Source organism: Carassius auratus, unplaced genomic scaffold, assembly GCF_003368295.1.
Source record: "Carassius auratus strain Wakin unplaced genomic scaffold, ASM336829v1 scaf_tig00217094, whole genome shotgun sequence".
Classification (NCBI taxonomy): Eukaryota; Metazoa; Chordata; class Actinopteri; order Cypriniformes; family Cyprinidae; genus Carassius; species Carassius auratus.
The window spans coordinates 9,339-25,201 of NW_020528892.1; the positions used below are offsets into that span (position 1 = coordinate 9,339).

The 15,863-nt window shown below is 34.6% G+C and overlaps 1 protein-coding gene across 1 annotated transcript; it reads left to right on the forward strand.

Annotated features, from left to right (window-relative positions):
• Nucleotides 1-229: 229 nt before the first annotated feature.
• LOC113099989 (tricarboxylate transport protein, mitochondrial-like) lies at nucleotides 230-15,480 on the forward strand. The gene is made up of 9 exons (XM_026264851.1): nucleotides 230-530; nucleotides 5,130-5,237; nucleotides 7,163-7,262; nucleotides 10,407-10,545; nucleotides 10,906-10,990; nucleotides 12,064-12,168; nucleotides 12,264-12,379; nucleotides 12,476-12,549; nucleotides 13,492-15,480. The coding sequence occupies exons 1-9, from the start codon at nucleotides 419-421 to the stop codon at nucleotides 13,604-13,606; spliced, it is 954 nt and encodes a 317-aa protein (XP_026120636.1). The 5' UTR covers nucleotides 230-418; the 3' UTR covers nucleotides 13,607-15,480.
• The last annotated feature ends 383 nt before the right edge of the window (nucleotides 15,481-15,863 follow it).

Sequence of the window (15,863 nt, forward strand, 5' to 3'; positions counted from 1 at the left end):
CTGAAATTTAAGAAGCACACTAAGTTTTACCCTAATAAAATGCATAGTAGTAGGTCTCCAAAAACAACTTCATTAAAGGTGTATTTAACTAACTTTCCTGTTATGAAGTTGTAACGTGTGCCTTGACCCAGTGAGTGAACCTTCAAGAAACGCGTCTGTTCCGTTCCACCTTAACAGATCTGAAGTGTTCGTCAGAAATATGGCGCGCCGATGGAGACTCCCTCCCTTAAAAACACACTCACTCACACACACGAGAGTCTGTCTGAGTACTTTTGAAAGAGAGCAGGATCTTCAAGCTGTCAAAAGATCAGCGAGAGCCCGTCCCTTCACTTATGAGAGCCGTTTACGCCACAAATACTGTTTCTGCTGAGCGGGAGGAGGCGCGTTTGTCTGCAAACCCCGCTTTAAAACAAGAAAAATGTCAGTGAACCCGAAATTTGTGAGTCCTTTCCACAGACCGCACTGTTTATCAGCCGCTGCGCCCGCAGGACAAGCCAAACTCACACACCCTGGAAAGGCCATTTTAGCTGGTAAGTGTCTTTTTGCGCTTATGAACCAGTAATAAACTGGGAAAGTCATTTCTGTTAATGCTGTGACTGACTCCAGATCAGCTGTGCCACGCAGTTTTTGCACTGTCATCCACACTGTTTACTTGATCCCTACAGAGCTGTAGTCAGCATCACTGCACAGGCGAGTGAGTATTCAGTGTGCTGGACTGGGATGTGTGTGTCATGCTGTGTGCAACTGATGCAGAGTAACAAAAGAACTTTGATATAAAGTAACAGAAGAGCTTTGATACAGTGTAGCATTTCTGTTATAATGTAACAGTCAAGACTTGTAACAAAACTGGAATGTGTCAGTCAGAAGTGTCAGGAAAACATCACATTGCACCCTAAAAAATATAATAATATATTATTAAATTACAAATTATATTTATATAAATTATAACTATATAATTTAATTATGTAACATTTTCTTTCTTTTTTTATAATATTTTTCCTATTATTTAATGACATCTGTTTTTAGGATTTTTATTTCTTTCATGACTTTTTATTATTATGTTCATTAAATTTTCTGCACTTTTTTTTGTAATGTATTGTAACATGTTACTTTTTACTTATTACTTTATTCTCAAAGATAATTCTCATTGGTGTATTACAGTATTTAAAAAATACTTTAACAATATTATGTTATTTAAGATCAGCAAATATCAAATAATGATATATAAATACTTTAGAAATGATTTTATTTTGCATTAAGGGGACAAGGGAGAAGAATGTGCTTCATTGGCATCAAAACAATTTAACAATGCAAGAAAATATTTTATTTTATATGTGGGGTGAAATACGATATGTTCTTGTTATCCATAAAGGCCTTTGATTTCCATTTTATATGTCATGAACAGTTGAAAAAAATTCAAAAGGAATGCTAATGAAGTTACTATTTCTAAATTTCTAATAATTGTTATTTTGAGCCAATAAGTTACAATTTGGATCTAATTTTAAATTGATCCAATAAGATTATTCACAATGAACTTATTTTATTATTATTGTATTTTCAGTTAATATCTCATTTGATTCTTATTTATATATGATCCTTTTATGACTGGTTGCAAATTATGACAACATTCCATTAGTAATGCATTAACATTATTTTTCTTTATTTCATTCTCTCCTCTGAATCTATGGATAACTTGGTAATCTTAAAAGCGTAATTATAGGCTTTCAATGTTCCACCCTTCCCTGAAGTGTCCCTAGTTAGTGTGGTTAATGTCTTGCCAGTGCACGTGTCTGAGATTAACAGCACCGACAGTTAATGCAAAACTCATAGCAGTTCCATTCATATCTAATCATGTGCTGCATGAAGGTCTCAGTACTTGCTCAGTGGAGTGATACTGTGCTGGATGCATGATGAAAGAGCCGGTGGCATGGACACAATAACATAGTAACTAACATGGAAGGCAAACGGTTTGTGAGTGTTGAAATATGTGGTTAGCAGCTAGAACATGCAATGAATGTGCACTGGATTACAATGCATTTCATAGATGTCACCGATGTTTGTTCATGCAATACATGTACACTGAATTAGGATGCACTTTATAAATGTTCACATTTATTTATTTGACCCTAATAATGTTCAGAGAACCTGATCCATGGTCTTCAGTGTATGTCTTGAAAGATCCTGGTCTTCAAAGAATGTAAATGTTTGCTCCGCCTCTGAAAAAACGTTGCTTTTGGCTGATGTGTTGATAGTAAAAGACCAGTCATACTGGTACTCAAACACGAGCGGATGGCTCAGCAGAAAACTCACACAAACACTCACACAAGGCCATTGATTGCATCATGTAGACTCACTTTGTTTGACTTTAAAGACGTAAAGCAGGAATAGATGTGTGCTGCTTTAATCTGAACAAACATTCGTCCTTTCCTCAAAGGTTCTAATGTTTTTAAATAAAGTTTATAAAGTGTTATTTGCTTTTATTTGCCAGCTATATAAGGACCTTTTAAACTATTGTTCAATGTGCAAAAAAAAAAAATGCCTTCAATTGATCAAAAGTGATAGTAATTTATAATGTTGCTTTTATCTACTTCAGATAAAGCTGTTCTCTCGCACTTTCTGTTCTTCAAATAATCCTGAAAAAAATGTATCACAGTTTCCACAGAAATATGACGCAGCAAAACTGATTTTCACATTGATAATTACACTAAACATTTCTCGAGCAGAAAATCAACCTATAAGAAGGATTTCCGAATGATCATGTGACGTTACATTTTGAAATACATTAGAATAGACAACAGTTATTTGAAATTATGATAACATTTTACAATATTACTGTTTCACTGTATTTTTTTTTATCAAAGAAACAAGCCTTAGTGAGCATAAATGTAAAAAAAAAAAAAATTATTTACAGACCCAAACTTTTTAAATCGAATATTTATATTTGTTTTTAAATGTAATATTATTTGTTTATTTACATTCTAAAATACTTGATTTATATACACATTATTCATACGTGGTGATTTGGGGATGGTTTTGTGGCTCAGGGAGAGCAGCAGGTTAAACAGGTTAGATTTATTAGACTTTCCTACACTATATCCTGCAGGTTCACCTGTTAAAAGACACGTTAGTGTTCATGTTAAAACCTGTTAAACAAGTATACTGATTTTAGAAAGACAAAATATTGATATATGGGTCAAAGACGAAAAAGTGTTTAAGCATAAAAAAAGTGTAATACTGCTTTAAACTGTTGTAGTTTTCCCCCAAAAAATGCAAAAAGTTTTCTGTTTTATTTAATTGCAATTTTGTTTTTGTTTTTCTGAGCAAAAAATAAATATCATACATTTTCCCCTGATTTACAGAAGACAGCCAGTAAAATGTCATTCAGTGTAACAAGCTTGTCAGGCATATTTACAACAGAAATCGATTAATGTCATATTAAAAGACATTACTTTCACCCCAAATACTAATGAGTTGTAATTTTACATTTTTAACATTTGCCACCGTCCTAGGTTTTGCCCATTTGTCAGTAAGATTTTTTTTCTAATGTAAAACACAATGAAATTTAGTTTGCTCCATTATTCTTTTAGATATTTTAATATGTACACGTCAGAATAAGCATGTTGTTTGAATTTTTGCATAACTATTGTGTTACACTGAATGACAATGTAACATTATTTCAATCAAATTTTGACATTTTATTCTCCAAAAACTTATTTGAAACCTTAAAAGTAGACATTTTTACACTAAATCACTTTTGTACATTTCTTTTCATGCGGACATCTTAACGTCTTAACGTCCCATATATAAAAACAAACTCCCAAGTTTCCTGAGAGTACACAGGAATTACAAATATGAAACACTAGAGCATTCAGAATGCATTTTAGTGCATCAAAGAAAAATCTAATTTAATCTTGTTCAAATCTTTTTTTTACCCTAGGCATCTTCTGTATGAGATTAAATAAACTTTTGTTGAAGTTTCAAGTTTTCAGACATTTCTCCTGAGAAAAAAGGCACTTGTAATCTCACAAGTATGTTTCACAAGATCCAAAAGTCAAGAGATCTCAGTGTGAACTCTGATATGCACAATTATTTTATATCTCTGTACTCTTACTCTATGACAACTATTGACTCATCTGTGTTTATTTAAGTAGAAACACCTTAGACAAAGTTGATAATTAAATGAAAAATTGCTCCATTAGCTATGAAAGAGCAACTTCAGAGCAATAATATGTTCTTCTGGAATGTATACAGCTTATAATAATGTCTGCTTGTTTGATTGATCGCCTGAAGCTTGTCTGCACACATGGCACACAGTAGAAGAATTGTAAATGTGTCAACAAAGTTGAGATCTGATTAAAGAGCAGGACGTTTGTTTGACAGTAACACCCATCTGCGAGCAGGGGGCGGATCCTCTGAGCCAATCGCAGAAAGACACTTTCCTGTCGCCTGTTGAGCTGCAGATGTGCCTAACACACAGTTAAGGTGGCGACAGATCGATGGGATTTTCATGAGACATTCATAACTAAGAAAGCTGATCACTGCTGTGAAAACTCATAATAATATACCATTCAAAAGTTTTTTTAAAGACATTTAGCAATGCTAAAAAACTATCCCAAACACCTTATCATTCTGACAATTTCTAATAGTAATAGTCTAATAGAATTTGTTTTATTTTGGCCTTTTGCATAATGTTATTATTTAACAAAAATGTTTTTACATTTTCCATCTGTTATATTTATTTAACAAGTGTTATTTTATTATAAGTGTCAGTGAGATACTACTGTATTGAATTGCTTTTTATTTCTCTATTTTCAGTTTTTATTGTTATTTTTGTTAAAGCGTTTTTTTTTTTAGTGTCTATATACTTTTTATTATTTTTTATTTTAGTTTGAGTGATTTTATACATCAAGTTAAACTAAATTAAAACTAGAAATGTTTCCTTGTTGATTAGGTGAATTAAAACAAGTTTAAGTGTTTTTATATTTTATTTTCAGTTAATATTTACGAAACAAATTAAAATATAGATATATTTTTCAATGGTTTTAGGTTTAGTTTATGTATATATATATGATCCTGATTTTGGCTTATTTTATTAATATCACAATTAATAAATTCTCTGTGTTTTGCAGGTGGGATTGCTGGAGGCATTGAAATCTGCATCACATTTCCCACAGAGTATGTGAAGACTCAGCTTCAGTTAGATGAGAAGGCAAACCCGCCTCGCTACAAAGGCATCGGTGTGTATTTGCTCAAATTGCTTCATGTTATTATCTTAAGTAAACACTCAACAATTAATTTCTTTTTTATTGAATCTGCCATGTCCTGAGAGCTTTCTGAACATTTTTATTTAATCATTGTGCGTAATAAACACATGGTGCATTGGCATAGAGACATAGTCCACCCCGGTTTGAAGGTTCATAGTACAATAACCGATGCACAAGCTCTAGTTTTCAGCCGCTGGACTTTGTGTCCCCTTTTCACAACAAGTTTATCAGCACGGATTGTTCAACTCGGTTTGTTTGTTAGCCAATCGCACGCTTGCAACCAGCAGTGTCACGTTTCAACAGTCTGGTTATGTACACTTTTGAACCATGAATGATTTACTCAGCTACAAGAGATCGCAACAATCTGATAAGAAAATGTAATGCTTTTAATAATTTATAGCTGCCCACTTTTCCGAATGATTATGCCTCAGGCTGAGTTTAGAATGTGAATAGCTCTATTTTGGAGCATTAAAGGGTAAGTTCATTGAAAAATTAAAAATATGTCATTAATAACTCACCCTCATGTCGTTCCAAACCCGTAAGACCTCCGTTCGTCTTCAGAGCACAGTTTAAGATATTTTAAATTTAGTCCGAGAGCTCTCAGTCCCTCCATTGAAGCTGTGTGTACGTCTACTGTCCATGTCCAGAAAGATAAGAAAAACATCATCAAAGTAGTCCATGTGACATCACAGGGTCAGTCAGAATATTTTGAAGCATCGAAAATACATTTTGGTCCAAAAATAGCAAAAACTATGACTTTATTCATTGTCTTCTCTTCCGGGTCTGTTGTGAGAGAGTTCAAAACAAAGCAGTTTGTCATATCCGGTTCGTGAACGAATCATTCGATGTAAACAGATCTTCTTGAACCAGTTCACCAAATCGAACTGAATCGTTTTAATCCACAAATGACTTAAGCTGTTAATTTTTTAATGTGGCTGACACTCCCTCTGAGTTCAAACAAACCAATATCCCGGAGTAATTCATTTACTCAAACAGTACACTGACTGAACTGCTGTGAAGAGAGAACTGAAGATGAACACCGAGCCGAGCCAGATAACGAACAAAACATTGACTCGTTCACGAGTCAAGAACCGTTTCTGTCAGACGCGTCCGATTCGTGAACCGAGGAGCCGATGATACTGCGCATGTGTGATTCAGCGTGAAGCAGACCGACACACAGGGTGTCTGAACTGAACTGATTCTTTTGATGATTGATTCTGAACTGATTCTGTGCTAGTGTTATGAGTGCGGGTAAACCGAAGGCTTGAATCAAGAGCAATCATCGCCAATGACGTCATTACGTCGAGCGCAAAAGAACCAGTGAACCGTTTTCTTCAACCGGTTTATTGAATCGAACTATCTGGAACAACCAGTTCGAGGAAAAGAATCAAACTTCCCATCACTACTGGTGATCCGAAAACCGATGCAAACCGTTCTTGACTCGGTGATCTGGTTCAAAAAGATCCGGTTACATCGAATGATTAGTTTGCGAACCGGATATCACAAACTGCTTTGTTTGAACTCTCTCACAACAGACACGGAAGAGAAGACAATGCTGAATAAAGTCGTAGTTTCTGTTATTTTTGGACCAGAATGTATTTTCGATGCTTCAAAATATTCTAACTGATCCTCTGATGTCACATGGACTACTTTGATGATGTTTTTCTTACCTTTCTGGTCATGGACAGTAGACCGTACACACAGCTTCAATGGAGGGTCAGAAAGCTCTCGGACTAAATCTAAAATATCTTAAACTGTGTTCCGAAGATAAACGGAGGTCTCACGGGTTTGGAACGACATGAGGGTGAGTCATTAATGACATAATTTAGATTTTTGGGTGAACTATCCCTTTAATACTGCTACTGAAATGATGTAATTCTTCTGTCCTGTCTCGTCAGTCGACTGTGTGAAGCAGACGGTGCGTGGTCATGGGGTGAAGGGTCTGTACCGTGGTCTGAGCTCTCTGGTCTATGGCTCCATTCCCAAAGCCGCAGTGAGGTGAGCGTTTCTTGACCCGCTGTGATAAGCCTTGCACAACCTTTGGCTGTCAGTGTGGCGTCTGATGATGTCAGTGCAGTTTATTCTGGTTGACAGCTGACCTCGGTTTCTAGTTTTGCTCTGTTGCTTTTATAGTGTGTAATCTATAAATCACTAGCTTTGATGACGTCAGTCAGTCAGTCAATCAAGGATTTTAGTGGAGATATCTGTAAACTAATAGGCCGATTACATCTATTAATTAAAAACATTGGAAGCTGTCATGCAAAAAGTAATTCAGCACAATCTCTAGAAAAATAAATAAATGTGTGTGTGTATATCAGTGGCGTGGCGTTTGTAGTCTCAAAAAAAAATGTTTACTAAACTTGGGCTATTGTTGTTTACTTAGAAAATATATATATTTAAAATCAACCCTTTCAAGCTTAAGTTACAAATATTTTAACTGACCCCTTGTTTCCATGGCGATGTGTCATAATTTGTCATGTGACACACTGCAGCCACAATAACTAACAGATGTTTTGTTATTCGTTTTATTTTTTTATTTTTGTTTTTCATTTTTTATTAAAAAATATTCACAAACTTGCTTACCATGTCAACTATCTGATATTCCCATTCTTTGTTTAAAAACCTTTATAAATTATCTTGATCTATCAGATCGGGACTTCAGAGTGGTTTCGGGAATCATTTGAGTTGTTTGAGTCAGATCAGGACTTCAGATCGGGTTCGCGAATCATTTGAGTCAGTTCGCGACTTCAGATCGGGTTCACAAATCATTTGAGTCATATCGCGACTTCAGAGCGGGTTCGCGAATCATTTGAGTCAGATCGCGACTTCAGAGTGGGTTCCCGAATCATTTGAGTCATTTGAGTCAGTTCGCGACTTCAGAGTGGGTTCGCGAATCATTTGAGTCATATCGCGACTTCAGAGTGGGTTCGCGAATCATTTGAGTCAGATCGCGACTTCAGAGCGGGTTCGCGAATCATTTGAGTCAGATCGCGACTTCAGAGTGGGTTCCCGAATCATTTGAGTCATTTGAGTCAGTTCGCGACTTCAGAGCGGGTTCGCGAATCATTTGAGTCAGATCGGGACTTCAGAGGGGGTTCGCGAATCATTTGAGTCAGATCGCGACTTCAGAGTGGGTTCCCGAATCATTTGAGTCATTTGAGTCAGTTCGCGACTTCAGAGCAGGTTCGCGAATCATTTGGGTCAACAATAGGGCTTGGGCGCCAAGTTGCATTCTGGGACGTGGCGGCCATGTTGCCAGCTTCGCGAATGTAAACATACAGCCAGTTGAACGAGAAGAGCAGAGTTGGTAGAAAGAAAAAAAGATGTCAAAATCGCGAAAAGGTTGTGGGATTTATAGGGATACGCTAAATAGGGATGCCAGGGACCGGTATGTGGACAAAATCGGCTCTATTAACGGTTTGGATCCATATGAAATTCCCAACAAATAGTGGAGTACCGACAGAGACTTTTTGCCGCACGTTTGCATTACAGATATCTTCGGCTACCTTGTTTGTTTTGTGAGCGCCTACACTTCAGAATAGTTCCGAAGCTACAAGTCAAGTCTCATGTACAGTTTACAAATGGATGGGTTCAGGAACTACAAATCATAGAAATGGAACAGCGGCAAAACAGTATACAGTAATCCGGTAAGCTGCGCTCTAACGTTACCTAGCTGCTAGTTTAGTAACCGTTAGTGCTAACAACCATTCACACATGGACTTTTAACAATGTGTTTCAAAAGTGTAGTTAGTAGCTGTCCACCCTCCCGTTTTTCCGGGGTTCTCACGTATTTGAGCTGTTTTCCCGCTGTCTTCCCGTTTTAGTATTTTCCTGTAAAATATCCCGTTAGCCCCTCCATCAGACCTGTCAAGTCTCTGTGTTGTTATCCTGTTGCTACTCCTTGTCCTTCCAGCGAAACAGATGTTTTCAAAGCATCGTTTTGATTACTGGAAAGCAACCTTACCGTGATGTTGGGCTTTTTAAGATAGCGTTGTTGTTGTGAGAGCACGATTTCACGCCAATCTGTAACTAAAGTCACGTGAGACCTAGCTTCACAAATCGCTTAACGTTAGTTAATGCAGCAGTTTTATAGTACGAATTTTTGCTGTCAGCAGAGGGATAGCAACAAAAAGATGAATGTTGAAATTTTCTGTATTTTGGATGAGTAACTCGAGAAATTTCCCTTATTTTCAATGTTGACTTAAGCTATATAAATGAATATTCAGATGTTATGGTCTCCGTAGTCGCGCCTCCAAGCAGGAAAGCGGTGTGAAGTTAATCCATTCTCATTTTATTTTCCCCATGGCTATTATGTGTTGCGCTATTACACCCCACAATACAGCAACGGTTGAAAATGGTTAAAATAGATTTTTAATTCATCAGAAGACACACGGATGAGAGGGAGTATGTCTAATCACTGTGCAGTAGTCCGAGTAGCAGTAAAGGAAGCATTCAACGTCGCGGCCACGCCAAGTAATGACGTCACGACGCCCAAGCCCTTAGTCAACTCTTGAAGCCCTTAGTCAAATCATTGAAGAGAACAAACAGTGCAGATAAAAAGATTTTTAGTGCCAAAAAAGCTTAATCAGAATCAGAAAGAGCTTTATTCCCAAGTATGCTTGCGTATACAAGGAATTCGTTTTAGTGGCATATGCTTCCAGAAAACAGAGACCACAACATACAGAAAAAAAAAAGAAAATTTTATATATCTTTCCATTGATGTATGGTTTATTAGGATACAACTATTTGAAAATATAGAATCTGAGGGTACAAAAAAATCTAAATATTAAGAAAATCATCTTTAAAGTTGTTTAGAGTAAGTTCTTAGCAATGAATATTACTTATCAAAAATTAAGTTTTGACATTTATGGTTAGGAAATATACAAAATATCTTCATGGAACATGATCTTTACTTAACATTCTAATGATTTTTGTCATAAAAGGAAAATCAATCATTTTGCACGACACAAATATGCAACTTAAAACTGGCTTTCCGCTCCAGGGTCACATTATTTGCTTTTTTTTTTTTTAAACATCTGTTTCTCTTATCATAAACGAAGATCTGCAGAGTAAATGAGGAAGTATCATTTGAAACGTGAGATGTGTAAGTGTTCCGGCTCTCATGAGTTTGTTTCTCTGCAGGTTTGGGATGTTTGAGTTCCTCAGTAATAAGATGAGGGATGAGTCTGGGAAGCTGGACAGCACTCGAGGGTTGCTCTGCGGTCTGGGCGCAGGAGTGGCCGAGGCTGTGGTCGTGGTGTGTCCTATGGAGACTGTAAAGGTGTGTGTCATGATATGCTGAAGCTTTTAGCATGCATTGATAGTTAGAAGCCTACACTAAGAGTGAGCAATGCAGCATTTGACTTTAGTCACGTTGCATTGCTCACTCGCTGTCTAGACGCACTATAAGAAATTCCACACTAATGCAAAAAGTAGTAAAGTTTACCTGTGCTTTAGCAGTGATGTAAGCAAACCATCAGACAAGAACATGCATTAACAGACACTCAGGGGGATTTCAGCTTATATTGCAGCTTTTAATGCATTGCATTCATATCTGTGAATTACATGCAAAGTAAAACCAGTGTGAAGTGGTTTCTGGTTGAATTAACACTGATATGAATATGCTTTCCTTTAATTTCAGGTCAAATTCATCCACGATCAGACCTCAGCGAACCCGAAGTACAGAGGATTTTTCCATGGTGTGAGAGAAATAGTCAGAACACAAGGTACATGAGGGTGGGGAATGTTTTAGTCTGCAGCGCCACCACCAGGAGACCAAACACACTTTTACAGAGTTACATCTGAACAGTGATTCAAGTCATGGCTATTACAGTATTCTAAAATTAAAACCATTTACAAATCATTTACGTTACTTGAAATAAGATTAGCTAAAAATATATAAAAATAAATAATAAATATATCGCCAAAAGCAAAATTTTTATTTATTTTAACGTAATGTTGAACACACTAAAACTGAGAGATTAATTAATAAAGATAGATAGAATAAAAAACGGATTAAAGCTAAATATTTTCCAAACCTTTAATTAAAATGGAAACAAAGTATAAAGATAAAAACTTATTTTAAACCTTACACACTTTTAATTGCTTTGTACATTTTATTTAGACTTTTTCAGAATAGTTATTATTTTATATATTTACTATTATAGTTTTTATTATGAAACCCCCCCAAGAAATGTTTAACAAAATAATTTAGTAAAACGCAGTATTTTTTAATTATGTTGCCATGAAGCAATGTTATATTAGTATTACTATTTTATTTATTATTATTTTGGATTCATTTTTATATTTTCAGTTTTCTTTTAAATTGTAGCTTACGTTTTAGTAACTTCATGTGCTTTTGTCACTTCTATGTGTAGCTTAAATATATTTGTATTTTTCAGTTTTAGTTTGAGTTATTTTAGCAAGTGGTTTAAGTTTGTTGTTCATTTAGTATTTATATTTTATTTTTGCTTTATATGAATTATGAGAATATTAATAATTGGTTTAAGTTATTGATAACAGCACTTGCATGAAATTGATTAGTTAAAAACATTTAATTTAAATGACTCAAATCCTTGTCTGTTCAAAGGTTTTTTATTTTTTTTTATTTTTAGTTATTAACTTTTAAAAATTCTGTCTCGTTTGATCTCGCATGAACATCATGTGATGCAACCATCCATCTAACCAATCATTGTGAACAACTGGAAGCTGCAAACTCCCAGAAACCCATCATTAGAGTGGAATAAAAACACAATTATTATTTGAGTTTGAAAAAAACCTCTGTTTTCTGTTTTCCCAGGACTCAAAGGAACATATCAGGGACTGACCGCAACAGTCCTGAAGCAGGGCTCGAACCAGGCCATCCGATTCTACGTGATGACCGCTCTCAGAAACTGGTATAAAGGTGTGAAGCACAGTCTAATAGTTATCATTCTGTAAGTACTGTGTGCTGATCAATGCGTGAGGCTGCAGTGATCACTGTGTTCACTCTAAAACTAGGTGATAACCCCAATAAGGCTATTAACCCTCTCGTGACCGGAGTGTTTGGAGCCGTTGCTGGAGCTGCAAGTGTGTTTGGAAATACACCACTGGACGTGATCAAAACCAGAATGCAGGTGTGTTATAAAAGTCAATTACACTGTCAAGCAGTAAGCAAGACTTTAGTAAAACATCAACAGGACAGTTAAATCTTGTTTTCATGTTGTTTACAGGGATTGGAAGCTCACAAATATAAGAGCACAGTTGACTGCGCCGTCAAAATCCTGAAACACGAAGGGCCGGCTGCGTAAGTCTAAATGAAAACATCTGCGGTCGTAATTAACCCCAAAATCAGAAAGAAAGATAAAACCTATTTCCAAAACCATTATGAATTTTTGCCATTAGTTTAAAATGTTCTCATTTTATTTTATTTTAAGTTTTAGTCATTTTGTTTTTATATTTCAAGCTTAAATGTATTTTTATTTCAGTTTTAGTATTAGTTATTTTAGAAGTTCAACTTATATCAGCTAGTTATACATTTTTCACTTTTTCATTTTAAATGTCATATTTTCATATTTATATTTTCAATAATAGTTTTAATTTTAAATAAGGACCAGCTATATGAGCAAGCATATAATAAAAATGACAAAAGCACATGACAATATTTCTAAAATTTAAACTAATATTAAAATGAAATTTTTGTCATTAAAATAAGAAGTTATTTTTGTCAGAAAGACCTTTTAAAAAATTATTTTTAGTATTTTTATGACAAAATTCATTTACATTTTTAGTTAACATTTTAGTAATTGATGTGCTTTTATCTATCTATCTATCTATCTATCTATCTATCTATCTATCTATCTATCTATCTATCTATCTATCTATCTATCATCTATCTATCTATCTATCTATCTATCTATCTATCTATCTATCTATCTATCTATCTAATTGTTTTTCTAACTTTATTTAATTTTCTTTATTTCAGTTTTACTAATTTTTCAACCTCAACTTTGTTAGTTTGTAAAAAACATTGTAACTGTTTGTGAAAACATGTACCCCCAAATCAAAAAAACATATTACGAAATTACATTTTTCATGAAGATATACCCATCTTTGACGTTGTTTTTGTTACAGTTAAGCACATACTCATTACTGTAATGCAGAATGAAAGGTTTCTGAAAGCTTTTGTGCGATCCACCCTTGTGTATTCACTTAAATGTGTTTCCTTCGATTTCTCGGTCTCCTGTAGGTTCTACAAAGGCACCGTGCCCAGGTTAGGTCGGGTGTGTATGGACGTGGCTATAGTGTTCATAATCTACGAGGAAGTGGTTAAAGTTCTCAACAAGGTGTGGAAGACGGACTGATGGGCGGAGCCTGGCCTTCATGACATCATATTACAGCATATCCTCATCAGCCAAAATATCTGCCAACAGCAGATGACACAGAAAGCCTCTGAAATGTGCTTAATTACCACCGTTTAATCAATTTCCCCAGCTAATGTGAGAAAGACACCAACTACTTGAAAAAACTACTTTTTAACCCAAAGACCAATTTAAATATCAGACTTTAAAAAAAATGTTAAATGGAAACTTACATCATTAGGGATGTATTTTATTTAATTTTTTAAACATTAGGTAGCATAGTAAAAGTAATTCTAGTTTTAACTATATTATTTTCTAAAGTGCAATTTACCAGCAAATATTAAACTTTTTAATTGTCATTTTATTTTCCTAACTTGTGATTATATACTAAGTGCTGACTGCCTAATTTGAACACTGTAAAACTTAAGAAAAAGTCTAAATCTGGATCCATATATTAACCTCATCCACAAAAAATAACACCAAAGCTTTTAATTATAAGATATAAATGTGTTTTGTACCCTATCTATACGTTTTTAATGAAGTCTCTTCTGTTTACCAAAGTTGCATTAAAATACAGTAAAAACGGTAATATTGTTAAATAATATTATAATATAAGCATCAAATCAGCATATTAGAAAGATTCCTGAAGATCATATGACACTGAAGACTGGAGTAATAATGCTAAAAATACAGTAAAAATAAATAACATTTTATACTATTCAAATATGGTTACTTCAAATTATAATATTTCACAATATTACTGTATTTTTGATCAAATGCGGCTTTGCTGAGCATAAGAGAAAAAATCCTAACTTTTAATTAGAACTAGTGGTACTTACAATACATGCACTTTTACATACAGTATAGCAGTAATCCAGGGTTAATGATTATTATAAGTGCCTATATTAATATCCATCATGTGATCTATTTGTTTACATTAAGTCATTTCCATAATTTGCATATAGTTACACCCTGCTGTAACAGTATAGCATAACAACAGTGATATATACAATAACAGTTGCCTTCATCTCTGAAATCAACACAACATGCTGTGCCTTTAAGACTGAACAGTATTATTTCACCCAAGTGAGCATCACCAAAGAGCCAGGTCACTTAAATGCAATGTTTACTTCTTTAACATCAGTTGAATCTGCAACAGATCTGGCCAGAGCCTCTTAAAAGCTGATCGTAGATGCCTTAAAGACGATTAAGCGTGCTTGTTTTAATGTTCCTCTTCTCCTTCTGCTCTCCTACCTCAAGACAAATCTGTAAAGAGGTGAAACAGAGGTGAAATATTCAGGATATTCAATACGAGATCAAGGTGACACGGCATCTAAATGATACACAGCCATGTAACAGATATCTTATAAAGCAAAGGTTCACTATTCAGCATTGTTCTCAAATGTAATTCACAGCAGACCAGAGAACTCGAGTGGCTTGACTTGTAGTATGCAACCTTTTTAGACTTTAAGTGTGTTTTGCCTTCACCACACATCATGTGGTAGTCTTGAATGTACAGTCTTGAAGAGGTTTCTAATATCATTTGTGCCTTTGTGGTTCTTGACTCTTTATGAAGACATGTTTAAGATGCACTGTAATGCCATTTATCTAAATTATAGCATCTTGCAGTCAAATCATGATCCAGTGCAGAGGTAGGCAACGTCAGTCCTGGAGTGTCTTTGTAAACAGTAAGGTATAGCTGACCCATGTTGGGCCAGGAAACAGCCGTGGGATTGTATTAACATAGGATTTTATTGATTATTAAAGTATTCAGAATGCATTCCAAAAGAGTGACTTAAATATGCATTAATTCTCATGCAAATGAAAACCATGTGCCTTCAGTTCATGTTCTAATTCAGAATAAATTATTCTGACCGGACAAACGTGTCTGTTTTATTTTTTCATATAGATTGACAGATCGATAGATACATGTACATAAAATAAGAAAAAATCTAGATAATTATAGACAAACTATAAATAATTGACAGCTAAAATTAAACAGTTAAAAGATAAGATTATATATATATATATATATATATAAAACCCAACTAATCATTAGATGATTTAATAATAATATTCAGGAATAATAATTCATGGATTTAAAGATTTTAAAATTTTTATATATTTTCAGGTTGAAATTAATAAAAAATATAGCTTTATATATATATATATTTATATATTTAAAGTGAGTTGAAGATCAGACTAATAGGATAATTAATTTACACACACACACACACACACACATATATACATATACATA